Source organism: Tenrec ecaudatus, chromosome 9 (assembly GCF_050624435.1).
Source record: "Tenrec ecaudatus isolate mTenEca1 chromosome 9, mTenEca1.hap1, whole genome shotgun sequence".
Classification (NCBI taxonomy): Eukaryota; Metazoa; Chordata; class Mammalia; order Afrosoricida; family Tenrecidae; genus Tenrec; species Tenrec ecaudatus.
This window is the reverse complement of record NC_134538.1, coordinates 136,029,155-136,052,574: the sequence shown is the minus strand read 5'-3', so window position 1 is coordinate 136,052,574 and position 23,420 is coordinate 136,029,155. Positions and strand designations below refer to the sequence as shown.

The 23,420-nt window shown below is 47.9% G+C and overlaps 1 protein-coding gene across 3 annotated transcripts in view; it reads right to left on the bottom strand.

Moving 5' to 3' along the window:
• The window catches only part of CAV1 (caveolin 1), a 43,900-nt gene extending 30,146 nt beyond the window's left edge, over positions 1-13,754 (bottom strand). Inside the window, exons 1-2 of one of the 3 annotated variants that reach the window (XM_075558585.1) lie at positions 13,598-13,754; positions 12,023-12,187 (exon numbers count right to left, since the gene is read on the bottom strand). In XM_075558585.1, the coding sequence (XP_075414700.1) occupies positions 12,023-12,187; positions 13,598-13,627 (195 nt within the window). In that variant the 5' untranslated portion in view covers positions 13,628-13,754. Of the gene's footprint in view, positions 1-12,022; positions 12,188-12,930; positions 13,034-13,410; positions 13,522-13,597 lie in introns of those variants that run through there. The other 2 variants (XM_075558587.1, XM_075558588.1) reach the window with 2 other exon arrangements.
• Between the last annotated feature and the right edge of the window lie 9,666 nt (positions 13,755-23,420).

The window sequence follows — 23,420 nt, the reverse complement described above, 5'->3', positions numbered from 1 at the left end:
TGGTCTAGCAGGATTTGTAAGGTAGAATTGGGATCATGATAGTGGGGGGGGGGGGAGAAAGCATTAAAGAACTAGAGGAAAGTTGAATGTTTCATCAGTGCTGCACTGCATCCTGACTGGCTTGTCTCCTCCCTGAGATCCTTCTAGAAGGGGATGTCCAGAGATGGGCTTTGGGTCCCCACTCCTCACACCCCCTCCTTCACAATGATATGATTTTTTTGTTCTTTGATGCCTGATACCTAGTCCCATCGACACCTCTTGATCACCCAGGCTGGTGTGCTTCTTCCATGTGGGCTTTGTTGCTTCTCAGCTAGATGGTCGCTTGTTTATCTTCAAGCCTTTAAGACCCCAGACACTATATCTTTTGATAGCCGGGCACCATCAGCTTTCTTCACCACATTTGCTTATGTGCCCACTTTGTCTTCATCGATCTTGTGAGGAAGATGAGCATCATGAAACACCAGTTTAATAGAACAAAGTATTTTTGCATTGAGGGAGTACTTGTGTGGAGGCCCAATGTCCATCTGCTACCTTAATACTAAACTATAAATATATGCACATAGATCTATATCCCCATCATCATATATAAATACATTTACATATGTGCATTGTGCATGCCTTTATTTAGACCTCTATAAATGCCTTTTGCCTCCTAGTTCTTTCCTCTATTTCCTTTTACTTTCCTCTTGTCCCACTATCATGTTCACCCTTCATTTGGGTTTCAGTAATTCCTCTCAGATACATTGTCCTTGATCAAGCCCTACCAGGCCTCCTATACCCTCCTCACCATCGACTTTGGATCACATGTTGTTCCCTTGTTCCTGGGTTTGTTAACACCATTTCCTTTCCTCCGCCTCCCCCACTCACATGCTCCCCCCTCCAACCGTCAGTCCTTTGTTTTCTCCCCCAGATTGTTCATCCCACCCATCTTATCTAGATAGACCTGCAGAGATAATAATATAATCCCATCATTCTATCGTCTTTTCATTCACCAAACCCCAAATGCCCTCTGCTAGCCAGTCAGTTCCAACTTACTGCAACCCTATACAGTGTTTCTGGGGCTGTAAAACTTTACATGAGCAGACAGCCTCATATTTCATCAAACAGCTAGTGGGTTTGAATCTCCAACCTTGTGGTTAGTGGTCCCAGCATTACCCAACAGCAACACCAAAAACACCCAAACAGAAAATGAAACCCACTGTCATTGAGTTGATTCTCACTCACAGTGTGACCCTACAGGCCAGGGTCTAAAATCCACTGGATTTTGAAGACTGTAACTCTTTACTGGAGTAGAAAGTCTTCTCTTTCTCCCAAGCAGTGGCTGCAGCTGGTGGTTTTGAACTGCCAACCTTGCGGTTAGCAGCCCGAGGCATAACCCCCATACCACCAGGGCTCCTTTGGCACCCTCAGCAGGTATTAAGTAGGAGCCCTGGTGAGACAACAGGCTGGTTGCTAAGTGAATGGTTGGTGTCTTGAACCCCCAACCAGGCAGCAGCTTTACAGGAGAAAAAAACCTGTCAATCTGCTCCCGTAGAGCTGACAGCCTGGGAAAGATCATGGAGTTTCTACTCTGTCCAAGGGAGGGCTATGCTTTCAACACGAACACAACAGCTTCCAGAAACAGCAGGCAATTATGCTAAGAGAATCTCAGCAAGTCCCTCCTGTTGGGCATCCATGTCTTGGTGGCTGGCTCTGTGTGGGACCCAGGGGTGGGCACTGGGCAATCTCCAAAGCCAAGAGGACACTGCTGAGCTCAGAGCAGCGATTCTCAACCTGTGGGTGGCGACCCCTTTGGGCGTCGAACAACCCTTCCACAGGGGTCGCCCGATTCATCACATTAGCAAAATGACAGTGATGAAGTAGCAACGAAAATAATTGTATGGTTGGGGGTGGTTGTTACCACAACATGAGGAACTGTGTGAAAGGGCTGTGGCATTAGGAGGGTTGAGAACCATGGCTTAGAGGGAGTGAGGCGAGAAGCGGGGTGACTGCTGGGGTGGGGGGGGTAGGTCTGCGGGAGTTTGGAGCAGGATGCCTGCGCCCTATGCTAAGTGCTACACAGGCGATAAGGACAAGGTGTGGTGGAGCAGCGCGGTGACAGCCGGGGAAGGCTGACATTAGCCAGCTGCCTGAGGTGCGCCTGGAGGATGGAGCAAGGTTCTGGCAGGCAGGCACAGCTGGAAGGGGACCTCCCCTTCCTGGCAGGCTCCCACCTGAAGCCCAGGATCCAACCACCCACTTCGACTCTTCATGTACATCAGAGCAGACCTGTGCTCCCTGTGACTCTGAAGGGCTGAGTTCACAGAACGAGCTCCCGAGGCCTTTCTGCCGATGCCCCTGTACGTGGTCTCAACCCTGACCCAAACCTGACCGGCTTGGCCATATGGGAGGATGCTTACAAAGTATTGACTCAACGTAATACTCCAGAAAGGACACCTTATAAGCGAATGGTCCTCATTCTGTCTTTGCTGTTAGAGCCCCTATCCAAAGCAATTGTTGAATGGATGGTAACGACCTTTTTATAGACCATTTCCCCCTCTTTGTAAACTCCTGCCTCTCAGGGATGAGCAAGGAGGGGCAGGTGTGGTGGCCTCATCAAAAGCAATGGTTGAAGAGACCCACTGCGTGCCATGGCTTCTCCTTGGCCTAGTTTGGCGTGCATGTCTCCAGCCATCTGCTGTGACCGTGACCGGTATAGAGAAAGCAGAAGGCGCTGTGACTGATGAAACACTTTAATTGCTTCTTTCGAGCTGAGTGGGGCCTTGTAAAATGCACTGCTAGGCTTTACTTCTGGCATTTGCTTTTTGAGAACAAGTGCATAATTACTAGGGAGGAAGTCACGGAGGAATTACTTTCAGGAGTAGTTAGGCAGGACTCCCACTAGTACAAAACCAAGTGTGTGCGTGTGTGTGTTTAATTTTCTTTTGTGATTCTATTCTGTTTTTAGAAATATATGGGTGTGGCCTATAGAAATCAAACCAGTAACTTGGGATCCTTTAAATAAGTTGTAAATTGCTAAGTGCCTGTGAGGACCTGCGTCACGTTACCTCTTGCCACACGCCGCTGTCAGGATCAGCCGCACCCAGATTCTGTGGCCAACCCTGGTCATCAGGGCACTTTACAAACTCCTGTGGTTCAAGATCTGCCAGCAAGTGGCAGCTTCTCCCTTGTTCCTGAGACTACACCCCATCTTGGGATGCCGCTTTTAGGCGTTGGAACTTGAACCACCAGGCCTTAAGGGGAAGCTAACCAATCTTCACGTCTCTCGAGGGCTAGGGAACTGGTATTGTGACAGTCCTTCCCTACCTCCCAGGATCTAGAACCCGATCTTCGAACTAACTGTAAGCCTGTCCCAGCACCATCTGCTGGTCACAGCTGCCATTTCTTTCTGTACGCTGGAAACACGCACCAATGCTTGCATTCTGACTCGCCTCTCTGACTGCAAGTCAGGCTGCAAGCAGCAATGGGTGTTTCCCATGTGCACAAAGAGAATGTGGCTGGGATAAAAAAAAGAGACACATGTATATTCCATACAAGTTAACTTCAACCTCGAAATGAAACACGCCTGGCTCCTAATTAGCTAAGCAGCTAACAATGGCCAAGGGGAAGCTGGGTAGTCTTTAGGAATCCTTTCTTCCCCTACCAGCCTTCCCCCCCCCCCCCCGCCTCCAAATGATCAAGAGGCATCTTCCTAAGGTACAAGAAAGAAAACAAGATGCCTTTCATATCTGAAACGTCAACACAGTTCCCAGGGAAGTCAGGAAGGAGGTGTTCTGTGCAGGTGTGAATCTGTCCTACCCAGTGATTCCCTGGATAATTTCATAGTACATGGATCATGCAGATTTCCTTTAAGACAAAATTAAAAAACATTTCCCCAACCCTAAACAATGGGTTGTGTGAAAGCATGCCATTTTATGTTTCCTGGAGTAACTGAGAAACAAAAAAATACCAGTCCAAACTATTTTCAACTGTTTGGTTTTTGACTGAGCCGCTGACAAAATGTGTGACAGAAGAATGTCAGTTTCATTAACCCTGTGTTTCTGATTAAGAAATGAGGGTCTAAGGGCAGAATAACCTGGAGCTCAAGAGTACCTCTTCTAAGGCGCTTGATGGTCGGGGTGAAGGAGAGGGTGATGGTGAAGGAGAAAGGAGAAAGAATGGCATGGTGTTTGGAAATTTGCCCATTATGTCCAAAGGAACGGGAATAAGGACTTCCAGGTATGGGGTCAGCAGCCAGAGGACATGATCAATCCACCTGTGACCAACCAGATGCTCTGTCGTTCCAACAGAGACTTTACTGAGTCTGAGCGGGGACACTACTCCTGGTGACGGTTCCCCAGGGCTGACGAGTTGACGGGGCTGACTGGGGAGCCTAAGAACATCTGTCATCTCATCCCAAGGTGAGACTGAACTCACAGTTCGCTCTACGCCAAAGTGACCTTGAGGGATGAGAACCGCTGAGTAAGGCTGAATTGGGAAGCCTCTGTGGCTTTTCGAAACTCTCTGCGGGCAACAGACACGCGAGAAATGATGGCGATGAATAGGGAGCCTTTGGAGAGATGCACATCCAAACAATGATAAGATACCACTTCGCGTTTGTATTGGTAGCAAAGTTTAAAAATTAAAAAAGCAAAACCAAAGTCAATGCTGAGGAGGATGCAGTCAGAGTGGACTCCTCACGGGCCGCTGGGGGGCGTCTCCAACTGCAGGACCATTGTGGAAAGTGGTACGGCCAGTGTTCCCTCCAACCGCTGGGACTAGAAATGCCCAGCTCCAGCCTCACGGGCCCTAAGGCAACACGCTCTCCCCTAGGGAAAGCCTAAAGAAACAAGGTACAAAGCAGGGGCAGAGACAGGCCCACACCTGTCCATCCCAGTATTTTCACAACAGCAAGGAAATGGAAACCACGATGGCCATCAGTGGCTGCACGGACGAGGGAACGTTGTTACGTGCAGACAGGGGCCTACTAAGTATCGCGAAAGAACCCTGCTGAACAGTGGGAAACCCCTCATGACATGGATGGATTTAGCGGCCCTCATGCTGAGTGAAGTAGTCACACACAAAAGGGCAAATGTCGTGTGAGACCACTGTTATAAAAAATTGCGATAAAGGTGATTATTACCAAAAGAAACAGACGTTGCGGGTTACCAGAGGAGCGAGGGGGGGGAAGGCAAGGGAAAGAAATCGGCTAGAGGTAGGGTCGGCCAAGAAAAATTGAAAATGAAAATAAAAGGATCCGTGTTTCATTTATGAAAACTTTAAAAGGTCATTATTCATGAATGGGGAGTAAAGGTGTATTTGTTTGTAAAGGTGTAGTGATGCCCCTGGAGTAATTTTTAGATTGGTATGAGGGGCCGGATTGGCCCTTCCCCTCTCAAAAGTTTGCTGACCCCCAGTTAGAGGGAGAACTGATGAAGGTAACAGCCGACAAAAGAGAGAGGGGAGGGGAAGGGGGGCTGATACACGGCTAACGTTGCGGAATACACAAAGCCCCGGTGGTTTGAGATGTAAACCTCAACTTAATGCACAATGAAAAGTTAGAAAACAACACAGAACATTCTCTGTCAAGCTTTAATCTGGTCTGGCTCTTCTGGGAGTTTTCTTCTGGGAGGAAAACAACCTAGAGCCATACAGGATGAAGCGTCCAGTATCTTAGGGTAGAACCAACCGAGGTGTACGTCTCTAAGCCAGCCATTGGTACAATCATATCTCAATCTCCCCTTTCACTATAATCACCCAGGAGGCTTCTTAAAAATTCAACTTCTCAGGCCACAGTACCAGCTCTATGAATGTATAGGCCTCTTGTATTTTGAAAAATTCCTCTGGTGATTCTGACATGCCCAACCAAAGCTGGAAGCCCTCTTGGGTTTCTCAAGCGTCTACAGAGTTGAATGTTGCTGTCGGGTGTTGCTGACAAGGCCCTGAGCAACAACAGAATGAGACACTGCGTCCCCATTGTTACAGGGGAGTCCTTTGCTCTCTGGGACCAGGATCCCTGGTGGCATAACGGTGTCAGGTTGGACTGCTAATTGCAAAGCCGCCACTTAGAAACCACCAGCTTCCCGACAAGAGAAAGAGGGAAATTTCTACTCCCAGAAACAGATAAAATCTCAGAAACCCACAGGGGCAATTCTACCCTGTCCTTGAGGTTCACTAGGAACCAGAATTGACTCAGGATCAGAGAGTTTGGACTATCTGAATGAAGGTCAATAGAGGATCCAAGTTTCAAACTTACAACAAGAATGTTAGAAATTAAGAGCCAACATGGGAGGAGAGAAGATTACAGAGGAAATAAACTATTTTCCATAGTTTAATTACCATTTGTCAAAGTTCTGAAGTAAGTAAATTAAAAAAAAATCTATGTCCCTTACTTTCCCCAAGCTTTGTCCAGTGGTTCAGGAATGATTGGAGACATTGTCCGTAAAGTCTTTTTTGAATGAATCCCTGAAGGATGTGAGATTTTAATATATAATAGAACGTGGTAAAATGAATTCCAGCAAAATATGCAAAAGTAACTGCATGACGAAAGACAAGGTGATACGTTAGAAGCTTGGTTTGTTCCAAATTGTATTCCCTAATAATAAAAAGTGAACCTAATCAAACCCACTGACTCATGGCAACCCTGTAGGTCAGAGTAGAACTTTGGGTTTTGAGGATTTAAATCTTATGGAAGCAGAAGCCTTCATCTTTCTCTCACGGAGTGTTCAATGGGCTTGAACTGCTGACCTTGTGGTTAGCAGCCCAACATGTAACCCCCTACACCACCAGGGCTCTTGTGGAAATAATAATAGATGCAGATTGATTATTTCTCCAAAGATAAATGGCATTGGGAGGAGAAGCTATTTTATGAGAAGGATTCTCATTCAGTTCGTCATCCTTAGAAAAACTGAAGTCCAGGAACATAAAGCAGTATGGCCAGCATCTTTTTAGGGTTTGTATTTATTAGCTGCTTTCAGTTTATTTGTTTTCTTTCTGTTAGAAGCCCAACTTCCAGGGGCTAGTGAGGAAGAAAAATCCAGAAAAGAAAAAGCATCGATGGCATAGTGGTTATGCACTGGCTGCGATCCCAAGGGTTAGCAGTTCAAAATCAGCAGCCACTCCTTGGGAGGGAGACGGGGCTTTGCACTCCAACAGTTGCAGTCTTGGAAACTCACTGGGGCCGTTCTATCCTGTTCTATAGGGTCGCTATGAGTCTATTGCAGTGGGTTTGTTTGTTGTGTTTACTGTATGCAAAACCAGGACTCCTGGTGGCCTCATTGTGGTATGTTGGGTGGCAAATTGCAAGGTCAGCGATTGGAAACCACCAGCTGCTCCATGGGAGAAAGATGAGGCTTTCCCTCCTGTAAACAGTGACAGTCTCAGAAACCCACAGGGGCAGTTCCGCTCTGTGGTACAGGGTCACTAGGAGTCCGAATCGACTCCATGGCCGGGAGTCTGGGTGAGTTTCATTTGCTAAGCTATGCCCAGTGCTATGTAGCACAAAGGATCATTCCTTCAGTGAGTCTTAGCTCTCACAAAGACTAGAGTTGGTGAGTGAAGACTCATGCCCGTAATATAAAAGAAAGAAAGGAAAACAAGCAAATACAAAAGCACACCGATACATGTTATTGTTCGATGCCTTTGTCCATTCTGAGTCATAGCAGCCCTTGGTTCAATAGAACCCACACTGCCCGGTCCTGGGCCCTCCTCCGTGCGTGCTGTGCCCACTGAGCCCCTGGCTGCAGTCACTGGAAATCCATACTGCTGCGGGCTTCCTCTTTTTCATTGACCCTCTACTTTCCAAGCCTTGACCCTCTCTTTTCCAAGCATGATGTCCTTCTCCAGCAACTGGAAGGCACGAGACAAAAGCTTGTCATCCTTGCTCCCAGGAAACATTCTGGCTGTACTTTTTCCAAGGCAGCTTTGTTGGGTCTTTTGGCAGCCTATCGTGTATCCTGCATTCTTCAACCATACCTTATTTCAAAGGCGTCGGTTCTTCCACGGTCTTCCTTAGTCATTGTCCAGTGGTCGTGGCGTATGAGATGATTGGGAACAATTTGCCTAAGAGCAGGCACACCTTCGTCGCAAAATGCAGCCATTGCTTTTTTACAACTTGCAGAGGTCTCTTCATCAAAAGTGCCCAATGGAGTGCTTCCAGGCGCATTCATCGTGGGTCCTGGAGAAATGAAGTCCTTGACAACTTCAAATTTTTCTGTTTCTCGTGGTGTTGCTTATTGTCCAGTTAGGAGGATTTTTGCTTTCTTCACACTGAAAGCTGTACTATTATTTGATCTTCAATGTGTTTCGAGCCTCCTTCCGTTTCACCAAGCAAGATGGTATCACCTGGGCGTCACATGTTAACATACAAACTAGAAGCCACTGCCATCGCAAGCTCATTCCAACTCATAGGACCTTATACAGGGCAGGATTTCCAAGACTGTGAATCTTTACTGGAGCAGACAGCCCGACCTTTCTCCCCCAAAGCAGCTGGCAGGTGAGAACCTCTGACCAGAACCACCGACCAGCACGACTCCTTTCTGCCAGCATCTGAAGGTGCTTCCAAAAGGTCACGGACAAAACAGACTAAACAGATCACGGCGTTTCTGCAAACGTTTGGACCTTCTCATGCACACAGGGACAGGACCGCCAGGTGACCATGAACGGCTCTCCCCAGGCCTCCCTGCTCGGGCTACCGCAGCTCAATGTCGACGTCTTCCGTGTTACGATTTCTCTCCTTCACCCAGCTTTGCATGTGCACTTTCTCTTTTGCTAGCTTCCTCTCTGTGTGGTTTTATAAATTAACAGTAAATATTCTTAATATAGCTGCCAAGTATTGTGTTGTTGCTCCCTCTGCCCAAAGTACAGTGGCTTCTTCATCTCTTTTCCTGTAACATCCCACTTGGGTTTGTGGGGCTTAAATATCCTTGAATAGGTTTTCTGCAAGTGAAAGGCGTAGGTAAGAATTAGGGTGCCCCCTGCTGTGGGGGTGCAGAGTAGGAGGTGGGATTTGAGGCGCTGGAGGCACAGGGATATCATGGAGATGCAACTCCTGCCATGGGGGGAGGTAGGACTAGACATTAAGGAGGGATGAGGCAGTATGGGGGCGGGGGGAGGAAATAAGGCTTTCTGCTCCTATAAATATTTAGTCTCCGTAACCGACATGGGCCCTTCCACTTTGTCCTATAGGGTCGATAGGTGTTAGAACAGACTCAATGGCAGTGATTTCGTGTTATCTCAGGAAAATGGCAGCCATGTTCATGACTGAGAAAGCCAAACTAGCACATAATAAACATGAGTGTGATTGTGAGCACGAGGCAAAGGCGTAGAAGGCTCAGATTGAGGATGACCCTCTCATCTGGGGTAGTGACTCCTCTAACCAGAGGGGATTCAAGAAGCCCTTCATCTCCTTAATATTTGGGGATAAATGTCTGTCAATATTTCATAAGATACAGCGGCATAATGTAATGAGGTACGAAATCAGTTTTATCTCATACCACGATCATGCTTGGGACAGACAATGACGCTCTATCTCTATAAGTTCGTGGCACGCAGCACCTCATTTGCATCCCCTCCATAAGTAACCGGGTTACAGCACGGACAGGATCCTGGGCCGGGACATGACTGTTTACACGTACATCAGGATTTCATTTCTTCTCCTTCAGCTACTAATTTAAACTTGGCTTGCCTTTTTAAAAGAAGAAAACTCAGGAACCGTCTGTTCTAGTCCAGTGCTGCCACATGAAGGTGTCCTGTTATCCATGGCACCCAGGGCACTAGCCACATGACGCATGCGGCGGCCGGTGAGGACTGAGCATGGCATGGTACATAGGATTCACTATTAGAATTGAAATGGACACCTGAGGCTAATGACCATCGATGAGGAAGAGAGGCTGTGCTTTGCAGAGTCGAAGTCCTCCCTGGAGAGGTCTCGAGGAAGGGGGGCCTGTTGCCAAGTTCTACCGAAGGTGGGCTTTCTGTTTTCAGGTCTCACTTTGCCCAGTTCTGTGGGCGTGGGGTAAGTTTGCTTTCTCGGGGCCAGCAGGGACTTGTTCTGGATCTTCCTTCTGGTTGCTTTAATTTCAGGATTCCCCACACTTGCCCTTTGAAATGCTACTTTGTAAACTGCCATTTCCTTCCAAGCCCTCTATGACTTTTTCTCCCCATCTGGGTTGCAGTTTTTTTTTCCCCCAGAGGGGCCTTAATTTCCCAGCTTAGTCATGCTATGTGGGGAGACCCAGAGCCACAAGGCTGGGTCCTCTGACTCATCCTGGGAGGTTGGGTCACTCCAGGGAATCCCACTCATGGCTCAGAGGAACAACAGGGAGGAGCCAAAGAAGGGAGGCCCTTCTGAAACCTGCCTGTTTTCCAGGCTAGCTCCTCCTGGCCCCAAGCTAACTGAGGGGCAGAGGGGGTCAGGAAGCAACGGTACCCTTCTGGTCTTTAAATAATGTGTTCAGTAAATAGCTTCGACCAATTCTGATTTCCAGTTTAAAAGGTACTTTTGTCATTGCTGCTGCTGCGACTTTTAAATGTTCCATAATCAGGTTAGTAGAAAAAATCCTGTGAATGTTCCAATTTTCCTTTGCCGGCCCCAGCAAGCCAAAGGAGTCCGTCCTGGCTGTTGCCTTTTGTCCCTTCCAGTTGCCGATGAGACGGTCCCCACTTCAGAAATATATTATTCATAAATGTGAGCAGGCTCGGAGCGCTAGCTCCTCCCGTCCACAACAAGGAGTGGGGGTGGGTGGATGGAAATTGCTCGTCTCTAGTCCTTGAACACATGTGCTGGGCTGTGCAGAACTGCATCTCCACGCTCATGCAGGGAGGCCAGGCCTTTCCTTGGCTCTCACAGTACTTTGTAAAAGCCCTGTGCCAAGGATGGCTCAGGCCCACGGTTTCTCAATCCAGATGGATTCCGACAGTAAGTTCCTCTGACCAGATTTACTAAAAAATGTCCAAATTGAATAATATAATAATAACCCCCAAATTGACCACTCAGCCAGCTACAAGTTTGCGCATTCAATTACACTATTTTTAGGCATACTAAGTGCATCCTGAAATCCTATGAAGAAGCCCCAGCCTTCCACTCAATTCTGAGCAGGCTTACCTAACTCAAGGCTCCTCTCAGAGAAATCAAGAGGAGCCACATGATGTTTGTTTTTGTCATACCGTCTAGGTGGGTGCAGGTGCCATGCTTTTCTGGTTTAAATACCCATCCTCCGTATAATTACATATATGTGTATGTACATAGTTTATAAGGAACCCTGATGGTGTAGTGGTTATGGATTGGACTGAGATCCACACGGTGGGCAGTTCGAAACCACCAGCCACTATGCCGGCAAAAGACAGGCCTTTCTATTCTCGTAAGCAGTTACAGTCTCGGAAACCCACAGGAGGGGTCACTATGAGACATCATCGACTCCATGGCAGGGAGTTTGGGGGTTTTAAATATGGTTTGTATAATATAGTATATGAAGAACTACACATGATGATTATCTACATGTTATATGTAGAAATATGTGTTCACACTCTTGTTCTTAGAATTACGTGTGCGTGCATATTTTACCGTCAGTCTTTAGCCCTAAACATTTCCCATATTTTATTTTTATCATATTTTATCTTTATCTTATTATTTTATCTTATTTTGTAAATCGCTCAGGGTCTTTTGATGTAGTAGAGGACACCTGCCTGTCCTCTTTCCTGGTCCCCACCTGGCATGCATGCATTAAACCTCACTGCCTGCACACAGGCCACGTTCAACGGGCATCACCCTTCGCTAGACTTCCATGGCAATGGCAACGAATCCGAGCGTGGCTCTCGCTGGAGGCGGGAGGCGCACTGACCAGGAGAAAAGGCAAGTGAACTAAAATCTAGCTGAACCCAGCAAGTGGGGCGGAGGGAGATGGGACATTTCTGAAGACCGTGGGGGCTCCCACAGCCAGCCCTGAAAAAGATGGGGAAGGCCGCTCCCCAGGGGAGGGCTGTCCCAGCCCCGCTGCCCATGCCCCCTGGGCGGCACCCCTCCGCCGCGGCCGCCTCCGCTTACCTTGACCACCTCGTCGTTGAGATGCTTGGGGTCGCGGTTGACCAGATCGATCTCCTTGGTGTGCGCGTCGTACACTTGCTTCTCGTTCATCTCTTCGGCCATGGCCTTGTTGTTGGGCTTGTAGATGTTGCCCTGCTCCCGGATGGGAAGGGTGTAGAGATGTCCCTGAGGAGAGCGAACGACCGGGACCGAGAGGGGGGCGCCGCCGGTAGCAAGAGAATTTAGAAAAGAAAAACAAGCGATCAGAAGTCAGCCTGGTGGCGGGGAACTATCCTCGAGGCTTGAAATCGAACTGACCGCGGCGGCCCCGGCTGCTGTGCGCACAGGCAACTCCGCGGCGCCACAAGCTTTTTAAGAGGATCCAGGCAGGGACACCACACCCCTCGGTACCAGGCAGGGAGCGCCTGCCTCCCCCGCCCGCCGCCAGGGGTCAGGGCAAGCCCCGGGCTCGGTACGCCCGGGCCCCCAGCCCCCGCCCCGCGCGCGCCCGCCGCCCCGGGGTCCCCGGGGAGACACCCCCCTAGCCGGCAGGAGCCCCCCGGAACTCCGACTTCTCTACAGCCCCCTCTCTTTGCCACGCCACGCTCGCCGGAGAGCTGGCTTCACCTGCTCGCATTCCCGGCGCCTGTCCTCAGTCCCCAGCGCCTCTCCAGCGTCACCCGCGGGGTTCCCTCCCCAGCCCCCTACCCAAGGGCTCTCCGCTGGCGTGGCCTCCAAATCGTTGGCACCTGCCCCGGAGTGCCGCGCTCCCTTGCTTTCGGTTGCCCTAGGCCCACAAGATCCCCGCTTTCCCCGGCGGGGTGGCAGCCCCGCATCCGGCCCCCACCCGTCACCCCCTGGTCTTTTCTGGGCCGAAGCCCCCTAGCTTTCCCATTCGGGCTCCCACCGGCACGCCTCTCCAGACCCACCCTCAGGTCACGCCTGGTCTGTCTGCGTGTGGGCGACTGCACTGCAGTGACAGCGTTTGGGAAAGCAAGGTCTCCACACCTGGGAGGGAGGGTCTCGAACGCGGGGAGGTGGTTGGTGGCTAGCAGTGGGGCCCGCCTCTCTCCAAATACCCGAGTCCCGCCAAGAAGCGGGAAGGGTTCTTGAGATGACCCAAGAGCTTGGCAAAGGGCATACCCGGAGCGCAGTCCGGGCGCCTGGCGGGGACTCCTCGAGGACAATCCCCAGGCCTCTGGGTAAAGAAGGCCTCCACCCCCAGCCACCCCCGACACCCCTTCCCCGCTCTTTCGCTCCAGCCCCCACCTCGCAGCAGGTGGGGGCCGCCGGAGGGGGTCGCACTCCAAGAAAGCGCGTGAGACACGTGCAGAAAATGGGTTCTCAGGCAGGTAGATCCAACATCAAGACCCTAACCCTCTTGCCACCCGCCCCCCCCCCTTCCCCACCTGCCCATGGGAAACATTCCTCACTCCTCTTCACCTCCCGCGCCCAGGTCCATTCCTGAGCTCGCGGAGTGCCCCAAAGTCAAGAGCATGCCTGGGTTGGCCAAGCAGCCCGGCTATGCAGAGTGGGAGGCGGCCGGGGCAGGCTCTCCATTGCGCGCCCGCGCCCCGCGCCCGGAGCGCAGCCTACCTCGGAGTCTACGTATTTGCCCCCAGACATGCTGGCCGGTGCCGGGATGAAGGCTCTCACGAGGCTCCCGGGGCTGGGTTTAAGGGAACTGGGACAGGACGAGCTTGTATTGTATAGGGGAAAAGGCGCTGGCGGGGGGCGGGGGCTGGGAGCGCGCCTCCTGGCCGCGCGCCAGGGATTGGTGCTGCTCGCGGTTGGCCGGGCCGCGCGCCGCGCCGCGCCGGGTCCGGGCACATCCCGGAGGTTCGGGCCCAGAGGGCGGGCCGGCTGGCGGGGAGCAGCGAGCGAGGGGGAGAGCGATGTGCTCGCGCGGGCGGGCGGCTGCGACAGTTGTCTGCAACCTGGGGCCACATTTTCCCAGCTCCCTGTGGCGTCCAGAGGAAAGCGAATGCTTTCGCGGTGCATCATCCCGGCGAGGGTGGGGCCGCCGGGCCTGCAGAGATGCCCAGTTTGGGCATCTAAGTCGTCGGAAGGAATTCCCAGCTCTAGGACATGTCTCCCCATCTCCCACGTTTCATCGCCGCCTAAGAAACATGAGTCTCCCACGTTACCGAGGAAAGAGTGAGGAATGGCACGGAATCATCGGGTGTATTTCACATCCAGACACGTGGAAGGAATCGATGTGGGTGTGAGGGTGTGTGTCCTTTGGGTGACTCGGTTTAAGTCTCCTCGGTGTGCATAGAAAGTTGGCTGAACCGGTCGGTTTGCACAGTCTCATAAGGCTCCGGGCCGCCCCAGAAAGGTTTCTCAAATGCTTTCAACTAAATGCAAACGTTAACCTATCTCCAAATTTTACTACTGATCTTATACACCGTAGTTTCAAATTCGGTAAAATATTCAATTATAGCGATGTTGAATTAAAGCTTGGAGTTTATTAGCAGAGAGGATTTTATTTTGTAAAGAATTGTGTTTGTGAAGGAAAACGTGGCTTGACTATTCCCCTTGAAGCCATAAGCAATGAAAATATTTTCTGCCCCCAGATGCAGGATTCTCTCTTTATCTTAGTATAAGGAGCATAAGGTGAATTAAAGTACTTGGTCATTTTACTTTGGCCTATAAGAAAACCAAACCCACCGTGATTGGGGGGTGGGGGTTCAGATCAGAGCAGCACATCGTAGAACTGCGGTGTGGGCGTCCAAGACTGGAAGTCTTTATGGGAGTGGACCCTCCCGCAGAGTGGCTCAGTGGGGTTGAACCAGGACTTGTGGTTTCAATAGCCCAATGTGTAGCCTGCTGGGAGGGGCGCCCCCTCCCCCCACACACTATGAGACAGAAAATTCACTATCCAAAGTGAAAAGAACTTTTGCCTAAGGTTTCATATGTAAATCAAAGGCAATTACACACATATACTGCCAATTGTGACTTTAAATTAAAAAGCTAAAAATATTCCTGAAAGGGCAAAGGTGAGTTAAAATCCTAGCCATTTAGAAATTAAAATCCTAGCCAGGAGAAAAGGAGGAGGAAAAGGGGGAAATAGCATCTAGGACTATAATACAGTAGATTATCTAGTTGCAGAGAAAAAAAACCATAAAAGTATATTAGCAGGAAGCCATAAAGAACAGGCAACAATGGTAGCAAAGAGGCTATATAGTTGGGTTTTTTTTTTTAATAAGATAAGATCAGTTTGGGCCAGGAAGGCCAGAAAGTGTCACAAATTAGTCTGATTTTCAGAATGCTGGCTATTCATTACTGGAAGCCTAAAGATCATTTAAAAGTTAAGTTTTCTTCCTTTTATTTCGGCCAAATTGCATTTCCAAACTCTGAACAAATCGTGTGTGTGAACGCACCTTTTCTATCTGGTACAGGAGAAAAGGGGGTGGCCGCTTTAACAAGCTGTGCAGTGCCTGGTGCAGCCCTAGGATTGCTGAAACGTTACTCTTCCTTTGTAAGTACTTGCTTAAATGGTTGGGGTTATGTTCTATGGAAAAATGTAGAAAGCATTTCCCATCTATTGTTATTCAGCTGCAATGAGTAATCTCAACAGTGGGGAAAAATCAACAGGAACACCAAGAGAGCTTGTCCCACATTCCAGAAAGGGTAGGACTGGAGAGGCGGGAGGGAGTGGGGGTGCTGTGTACTGAGTGCATGCTTAACCAGTACTCCACCTTGGGAAAGCCAGCCTGCTGGGGAAGGCCAGGCTTCAGGCGGATTAACAGCCGCAATCACCAAGATCAGTGGAACAGCGCTGTGGATGCCAAAATGAATTCCTAATGAGAGGAAAAACCACACACACGTTATTAACCTGCCTCAACAAGAAGCAGGCACCAAAGAGAAACAGAACTTCTTCTGGAAGTTAAACTAGTCAACTTGGAATATTAGCTTCTCCTTGATGAAAAAGAAACGATGCAGAAGAAGGCTGTTCCCCCAGGAACACCACTTGAAATGAATCAATGAGGTAAAATCTTTTTAAAATACTGTCGCTTTGATATACAGATAACCGTGGGCTTGGAGCCAAGTTAATAGCATTCTTCAAATCATTTACCAGGCCTTGAATAGCTGGCATCTCACTTCTCATTACTTATAAAAAGAAACAAATTCAGCTCATGTGTCATAGTTTATGAACTAAACACAAGGGACAAAGATCAGATAGTCCAGCTACCTTAGACCTGAGAGACATGGCATTTAAATATCTTAAAATGACTTATACTTTAGCTTTATTGGGAAATGAATCATTTCAAAGTTGACAAATGACTATGACAGCAATTAGCCTATTAAGGGACAGAGGCGCCCTGGTGTTGTAGTGGGTTACGATTGGACAGCTAACCACAAAGTCAGCAGTTCAAAACCACCAGCCGCTCGTCGGGTAAAGGGTGAAATTTTCAACTCCCGTGAAGATTCACAGTCTTGGAAACCCACAGGGGCCATTCTACTCTGTCCAAAAGGGTTGCTGAGAGTTGAAATGGCAGGGAGTGAGTTGAGGTAGCACCGGAGATTATGCTGCGAGCCCATAGGTCAGGAAATCAAAACTATCACCCACCTCTGAGGTATAGAACGGAGGTTTTCTGTTCCTGTCGATTTCCTGGGGGAGAATTGAGTCTTGCAGTGAGCTTGGTTTTAAGTAATCTCATAGTCTAAACTTGGCTATGTTTGAGTAGGGAGGCCAGGTAGTACAATGGTTGAAGCACTCAACTGCTAACCCAAAAGCCCCAGGTTGAACCCATCAATCCCTCTGAGGAACAAAGATACATAGGGCAGCCTACTTCCTTAAAGGTGACGGCAGTGCAAACCCTATGGGACAGTGCGACTCTGTCCTACAGCATCGCTTGAGTCTGAAGAGACTCAAAAGCGGTGGGTTTTATGTTTAAATATAAAACGAGTATATATTAACACACACTTTATATGTAATATATAAATATATTTTCTATCGTGAATAAATATATCAAATATAAACTATTTTATAAGTATTTATAACTTAACTATATAAAGATATTTCATATAGAAGTATTTTATAAATAGTATAGTAGTATACATTTGATTACATTAAGTGGCATATCTAGTCAGGACCAGCTTAGAGAAAAATTGGCAAGTGAAGATAGTTGTTTTTTGTGCTTTCTCATCTATTTCTTTGGGTTCCCTGCTCCCGGCCCCTAATCCACCTGGCCCCCACCTCTGCATGACTTCCTTTTTCCATCTTTACCAATCCGGGTTTTTTCTTACCTTCAGCCAGCCCTTACCAGTGGCCACAGTTGGCTCCTACGTAGACTGACAGCACGTGTGACGGGGAAGAGCAGTACTCGGTCGGTAGCGTTTGCAATGACTGGGTATTTTAAAAGAACATCACCAAGTCTTTCTTCGAAGGTGTGTCTGGGTGTGTCCATACCTCCAGACTTTCCGAGATGAGGGCTAGTACCACCAGTGGCTCCTAATATCACCTGGGAAGTCAGTTCTGACTCGCAGTCACCCTAGAGGGTGAGTAGAATTGTGCCAAAGGGTTTTTAGGCTTTCAGTTTCCCGACTGCTTTCATCTCGTAGCCACTCTCGATTGGGAAAGGAGGAGGACACTGGTGGCCATTTACAGTGATAGTAGGAGTTTTAACTTTCCAACACTTTGAAAAACCCAGAAGCCTCAGACTCCCCAGTACAGCTGTCATTTTACCCAGGTAAGAGATGATGGCCTGAGTTATAATAGGAGTATCATCGGGTTATTAACACACATTTAATAACCAATATGGCCCAGCCCCGGACCAGTCAGTCTGGATTTGGATCACAGCACCACAACTGTGCCCTGGGACCTTGCTGGCCAGGCAGCACCCCTTCCTTGGTAGAACAAAGCTGTTAACTGCCAAGTTCAGTGGTTCAAACCCACCAGCGACTCTAAGGGAGAAAGATGAGGCTCCCTCATCTGTAAAACCAACAAAGATTCACAGTCTCAGAAACCCACAGGGCAGTTCTACTCTGATCTACTAGGGTCGCTCTGAGTTAGAATCAACTTTACGGCAGTGAGTTCATTGCTGTATCATGGGGTAGGGGGCCTCAGAAGTTCTAGAGCAGTGGTTCTCAACCTGTGGGTCACGACCCCTTTGGGGGTTGAATGACCCTTTCACAGGGGTCGCCCGTTTTATAACAGTAGCAAAATGACAGTGATGAAGTAGCAACAAAAATAATGTAATGGTTGGGGGGGTCACCACAACATGAGGAACTGTATGAAAGGGTAACGGCATTAGGAAGGTTGAGAAACACTGGTCTAGAGGGAAAAGGTGAATTTTGGGGCAGTTTTTGTTGACATGGTGACACATAAATCTGTCCATATTTTACAGCCTGAGTGTTCAGCTGACTATTTACTGTTCGTCACCTTCCCCCTTTCTTCATCCTTCTACCTGACCCTCCCATCCCTGCCTGGATTCCACTGATGCCATCTTCCCCTACCTACCCATTTTATAGTGTGAAAATGGGTTTGCTGGAGGAAGGCTTCACACACACACACACACACACACACACACACACACACACACACACACACGCTTTAACCCTTTCTATCCAGGTGTTGTCAGGTAAACATTGAACTATTAACCAAAAACTTACAGCAGTTCAAACCTACCAGCTGCTCGCTCCTTGCAAGCAAGAAAAGGTGGTCTGCTCCAGTAACTAGTCACAGCCCTGGAAACCCTGACGGGGCCTCTGGGAGGTAGTAGCACCTGGACAGACGGCAGTGGGTCGGCAGCTATCCTTATTCTAAGGGCTCTTGGCGGTGTGCAAGTATCCTTTCCACACAGTTTTTCGTTCAATTCGCTTCACTAGCCTTACTTATAAAATGGGAAAATCACTGACAGCGAGCACATAGGGAGGCGGTGTTCCCTCAAAGAAATGGTGCATTTGAAACATCACGTCCATTCCCTACATCATAGTGGAGTCTAGGATGGAGGGAGACAATTCCAGTCTACAAACTCTGAAGTGGAATAATTGTACTCTATTTTAAGATATTTTTATTATGAAATGGCTCCACCAGACAAGGCATAGCGAATGGTATACAATGAAAGCTAGCCATCCAGCTTGATCGAAAGCTTGAGCAACCTGTTTGCCTTCAATATTTCTTCACATTCTAAAGGTGAAAAGCATTGCTGTCCAGTGCTGTTGAGTCCAACCCCACGTATCAAAGTAGAACTGTGTTCTGAAGGCCTTTCAGTGACTGATTTTTCACAAGTAGATTGCCAGGCACCTCCCCAGGTGCCTCTGAGTGGACTTGAACTTCCAACCTTTCATTTGGCAGCTGACTGTGTACAGCCAATTGTACTAGTCCTAGAGACCCTGGAAAACACTATAAACCCCAAAAAGAAAACTCACTGCCATTGAGTCAGTTCTGACCTATAGCACCCCTCTAGAACAAACCTGTGGGTTTCCCAGACTGGGACCCTTTACCAAGGGGCAGTTGTGAGACCAGAACAAGGAAACAATGCATGGTTCAAACTCAGGAAAGGTGTGTGTCAGGATTGTATCCTCTCACCATACTTGTTCTATCAATTTGCTGAGCAAATCATCAGAGAAACTGGATTATACGAAGAAGAGTATGGCATCAGGATCGGAGGAAGGCTTATTAACAACCTGCCATATGCAGATGACACAACCTTGCTTGTTGAAATTGAAGAGGAATTGAACACTTGCTAATGAATATCAAGGATTGTAGCCTTTAGTATGGATTACAACTCAATGTACAGATGACCCACATCCTCACAACTGGACCAAAAGGTAACATCCTAATAAATGGAGAAAAGGTTGAAGTTGTCTTGGTTAGATCCACAATCAGTGCTCATGGAAGCAGTAGTCAAGAGATCCAATGATGTATTTCATTAGGTAAATCTGCTGCACTAGCTCTCTTTAGAGTGTTGAAAAGCAAGGGCGTTACTTTGAGGACTATGGTGTGCGTGATGAAAACAATCGTTTTCTCCATTGTACTGTATACATGTGAAATGTGGCCATTGACTAAGGAAGGTTGCAGGAGAATCATTGCATTTGAATTGTGGTGCTGGAGAAAAATATTGAAAATACTGTGGATTACTAAAAGGACAAACTGACCTGTATTGGAAGAAGTAAGGCCAGAGGTCCGCTTAGAGGCAAGGATGGCAATACTTGGACTTGTATACTTTGGAATATTGTCAGGAGAGACTCGTCCCTGGAGAAGGACACCATGCTTGGTAAAATGGAAGGGCGTAGGAAATGAGGAAGGCCCTGCATGAGATGGATGGACACAGTGGCCGCATCAATGGGCTCAGGTGTAGGAACAATTGTGAGGATGACACGGGAGCGAGCAGTAATTCGTTCTGATGTTTACAGGGTCACTACGACTCAGAGCTGACTCGATGGCACCTAACAACAAGGGCAATACCTCTTTAGGGGAGTAGATAGCTCATCTTTCTCTTGGGGAGTGGCTGATGGTTCCAAATGGTGGCCTCGCAGTGAGCACCCAACGCATAGCCACGATGCCATCCGGCGCCTTCTTTTCTCAAGACGCTTAATTCCTTCTACAGAGCCCGATTCCCCTGGATGGCAGAATCTCCCGTTCATTCCACTTCTTCTTTCGTCCATTTCATTGGGGTCAAATTTAAATGTAAGGGGTTCATGAATTGCCCAGGAATGTGGGTGGGTCTGCAGAAGCGAGTCTCTTCTTTAGCGGAACATCTTGGCATTTGTTGTGTAGAGCATCACCCTGCGTGGGCTCCGTCACTGGTCCATTTATGAGACTGCGGCACCATCCTCTGTCCCATTCAACATGCGCTCAGGACCAGAGATTTCTAATGCGGCTTCCCTTTCCATGAGCTCTGTGCTCGTCTGAAGACGTGGGAGCCTTCCTTCGGTGAGTCTGCTGTCAGGAGCAGAATAAATCCCTCTGGGATTTCTCCAGAAATAGGAGGCAGGAGTCTCTCTGCCCTTTGACCCTCCCAGCTTTTCTGAGCCTGTGGTTCAGGACTGCACACATTTCTTAATGTACTTTACTTCTTTCCCCTCTTCTCCTTTGAGGAGGACATGTTGGTTGTATGTTGTCTAATGTTTGGGGTTTTATTTAAAAACAAAATCACTGTTCTTTCCCCTACCTATCTGTAATAACTGAATTCCTCATCATTTTCAAGGACAGACTTCTATTACCAGTGGCATGAAATAGTGGCTTCAGGTCTGCCAAGTGGCCAGGTGTTCACACACAGGCCCGGAGACCAAGGCTCCAAGAGGCCTGCCATTCCCTGGGCTCTTTGGGGCAGACTGTCACTGAACTCCTTGGTGTAGTCATCTTTGGATGGAACCATCTGACACTTCTGAGGAGCAAAGCACAGCAGGTTTGAATGGACATATGAGAAGGCAATGGAAGGACGTTTGTCTTATTTTGTCAGCTTTTGAAGCCTCTTTTTAATATTGTTTTCTGGATATAATCCCTCCCTCTCTCTGCCAACGATGTGGTACAAAACTCAAAGTCATAAAAAGACCACACTTACTGACCAAATAGAGATGGATGGAACCCTGTATTAGGCTGTGGCCTTTCACCACCCTTTGGATCTCGACACGGTCAGCCAAATAATAGACAAGGCCATAAGGGGAACACTAAACTTGTGAGGGATGCACATTAAAATAATCAATAATTTGAGGTGAAAACTGAAGCATTTTCCTAAGGAGAAATTACAGAAGGATTAGAAAAGAAGGAGGAATTAAAACAGAACACATGGGGAGGACATGGGATTCAGGGTGATTTACGTGGGGATGGCAATCAATGAGCTGGAACAACATGTGTATGGATTGTTGAATGGAAAATTGATTTGCTCTGTAAACTTTCCCCCAGTACACAATAAAGTGCTTTCAAAAAAAAAATAGAATTCCCATGGGGTAGTTGGAATCCATGAGTTGACTACAATTCAAACCCACCAATTGCTCTGAGGCAGAAAGATCAGGCTGTCTCCTCTTGTAGAATTTCAGTTCCACAAACTAGAGAGCAGTTCTGCTCTATCCAACAGGGCTGCCGTGACTCAGAATCAGCGTGATAGCAATAGAATTTGGCTTGGGGTTTTTCTTGCCATCTTAATAATATTTATTTAGCATTTTCTCTTGCTAGAATGCTTGACATTAACTAAAGAGTGGTCGATGACAGCAGTGATTAAAAATTGACCAGCTACAATTATCTTTTTATGCCCTGAATCTGTTCCTTACACATGGAGTGGGGATGATGGTGGTGGAAAGCTGCAGGGGAACCAGAAAAGGATATAAAAACATTGTAGAGTTTTTCCTTCACTAGTTTCCTCCTATTTCCTTCGGCCGAATCCTGCCAAGATTTTGTGGATAGTATCTCTCTGATCAGCCTGGTATCTCTCTACCATAGACACACCCTCAAGCTCAAGTTCCAATGATATAATTTTAGAACTTCTGCCAATGTTTACACTTTCTTTATCGCCTTTCATTAAGGAGTTTCTCTTTCTAATTAACTCATAGTTTCACTGGGAGGGAAATAAGAGGCTTGGCTTTTGCCTTTGACCATGTTAGTTGACCTTATAATTTCCTGATCAAATCTTCTGTTAAATCAATTTGAACATGATTGAAATAAGATTACGTAATATAGGCAAAAACCTCTGATTAGCTAATCTTATCTAGTAGGTATAAATCTTTTCTGTGTCCTAACAAAAAATGGTGGATATATAGCTTAGATGGTAATCATTAGCGCAGTACAGATTTGTCCCTATCACTATGTCCATGGCATACCACCGGAGCCAATTGAAAGTGGCAAAGGAAGTGTGTTAGTGTGGGTGCATTAGAGAAACAAATCCACAGAACCTCATATGTATAAGAGAGAGTTTATAAAAAGGGTAAGTGCACATCAAGAAAACATCCCAACTCAGTGCTGCCTAAGTCCACAAGTCTAACATTAGCCCATATGTCTGACACTGATCTACAAAGTCCTCCTCCATCTCACAAAACACATGCAATGATGTTGACTGCAGGAGGAAAGCCAAATCAGTGAACGTGTAAGTATCTCAGCACTGGCAGCAGTCTCCATGCGGCTGCTCCAGCACCCAGGGCAGCATCGGGCTAGGTCCACGTGGCTTCTCCTCAGGGATGTCTTGCAGGAAGTGAGCCTTGCCAGCTGAAGCAGGGAACTGGCTAAGGCAGCTGAACCCTGGTCTGAAGACCAAAGAGCAAGAGACCCGAGAACTTGAAAGGCGAGGCTCACTGAGCCGTTTATCTCTCTGCCCTTCAATTAACCGCACATGTGTTTATTGGCCAGGTTGGCACAATAAACTTTAACTATCTCAGGAAGTAAGCACACACATTTTTTTATGTTGCTGTGCTTTTCTCATCATATAACCAACATTAACTGTTTTCAAGCTGGGTTTGTAGGGTGTATCAATCAACT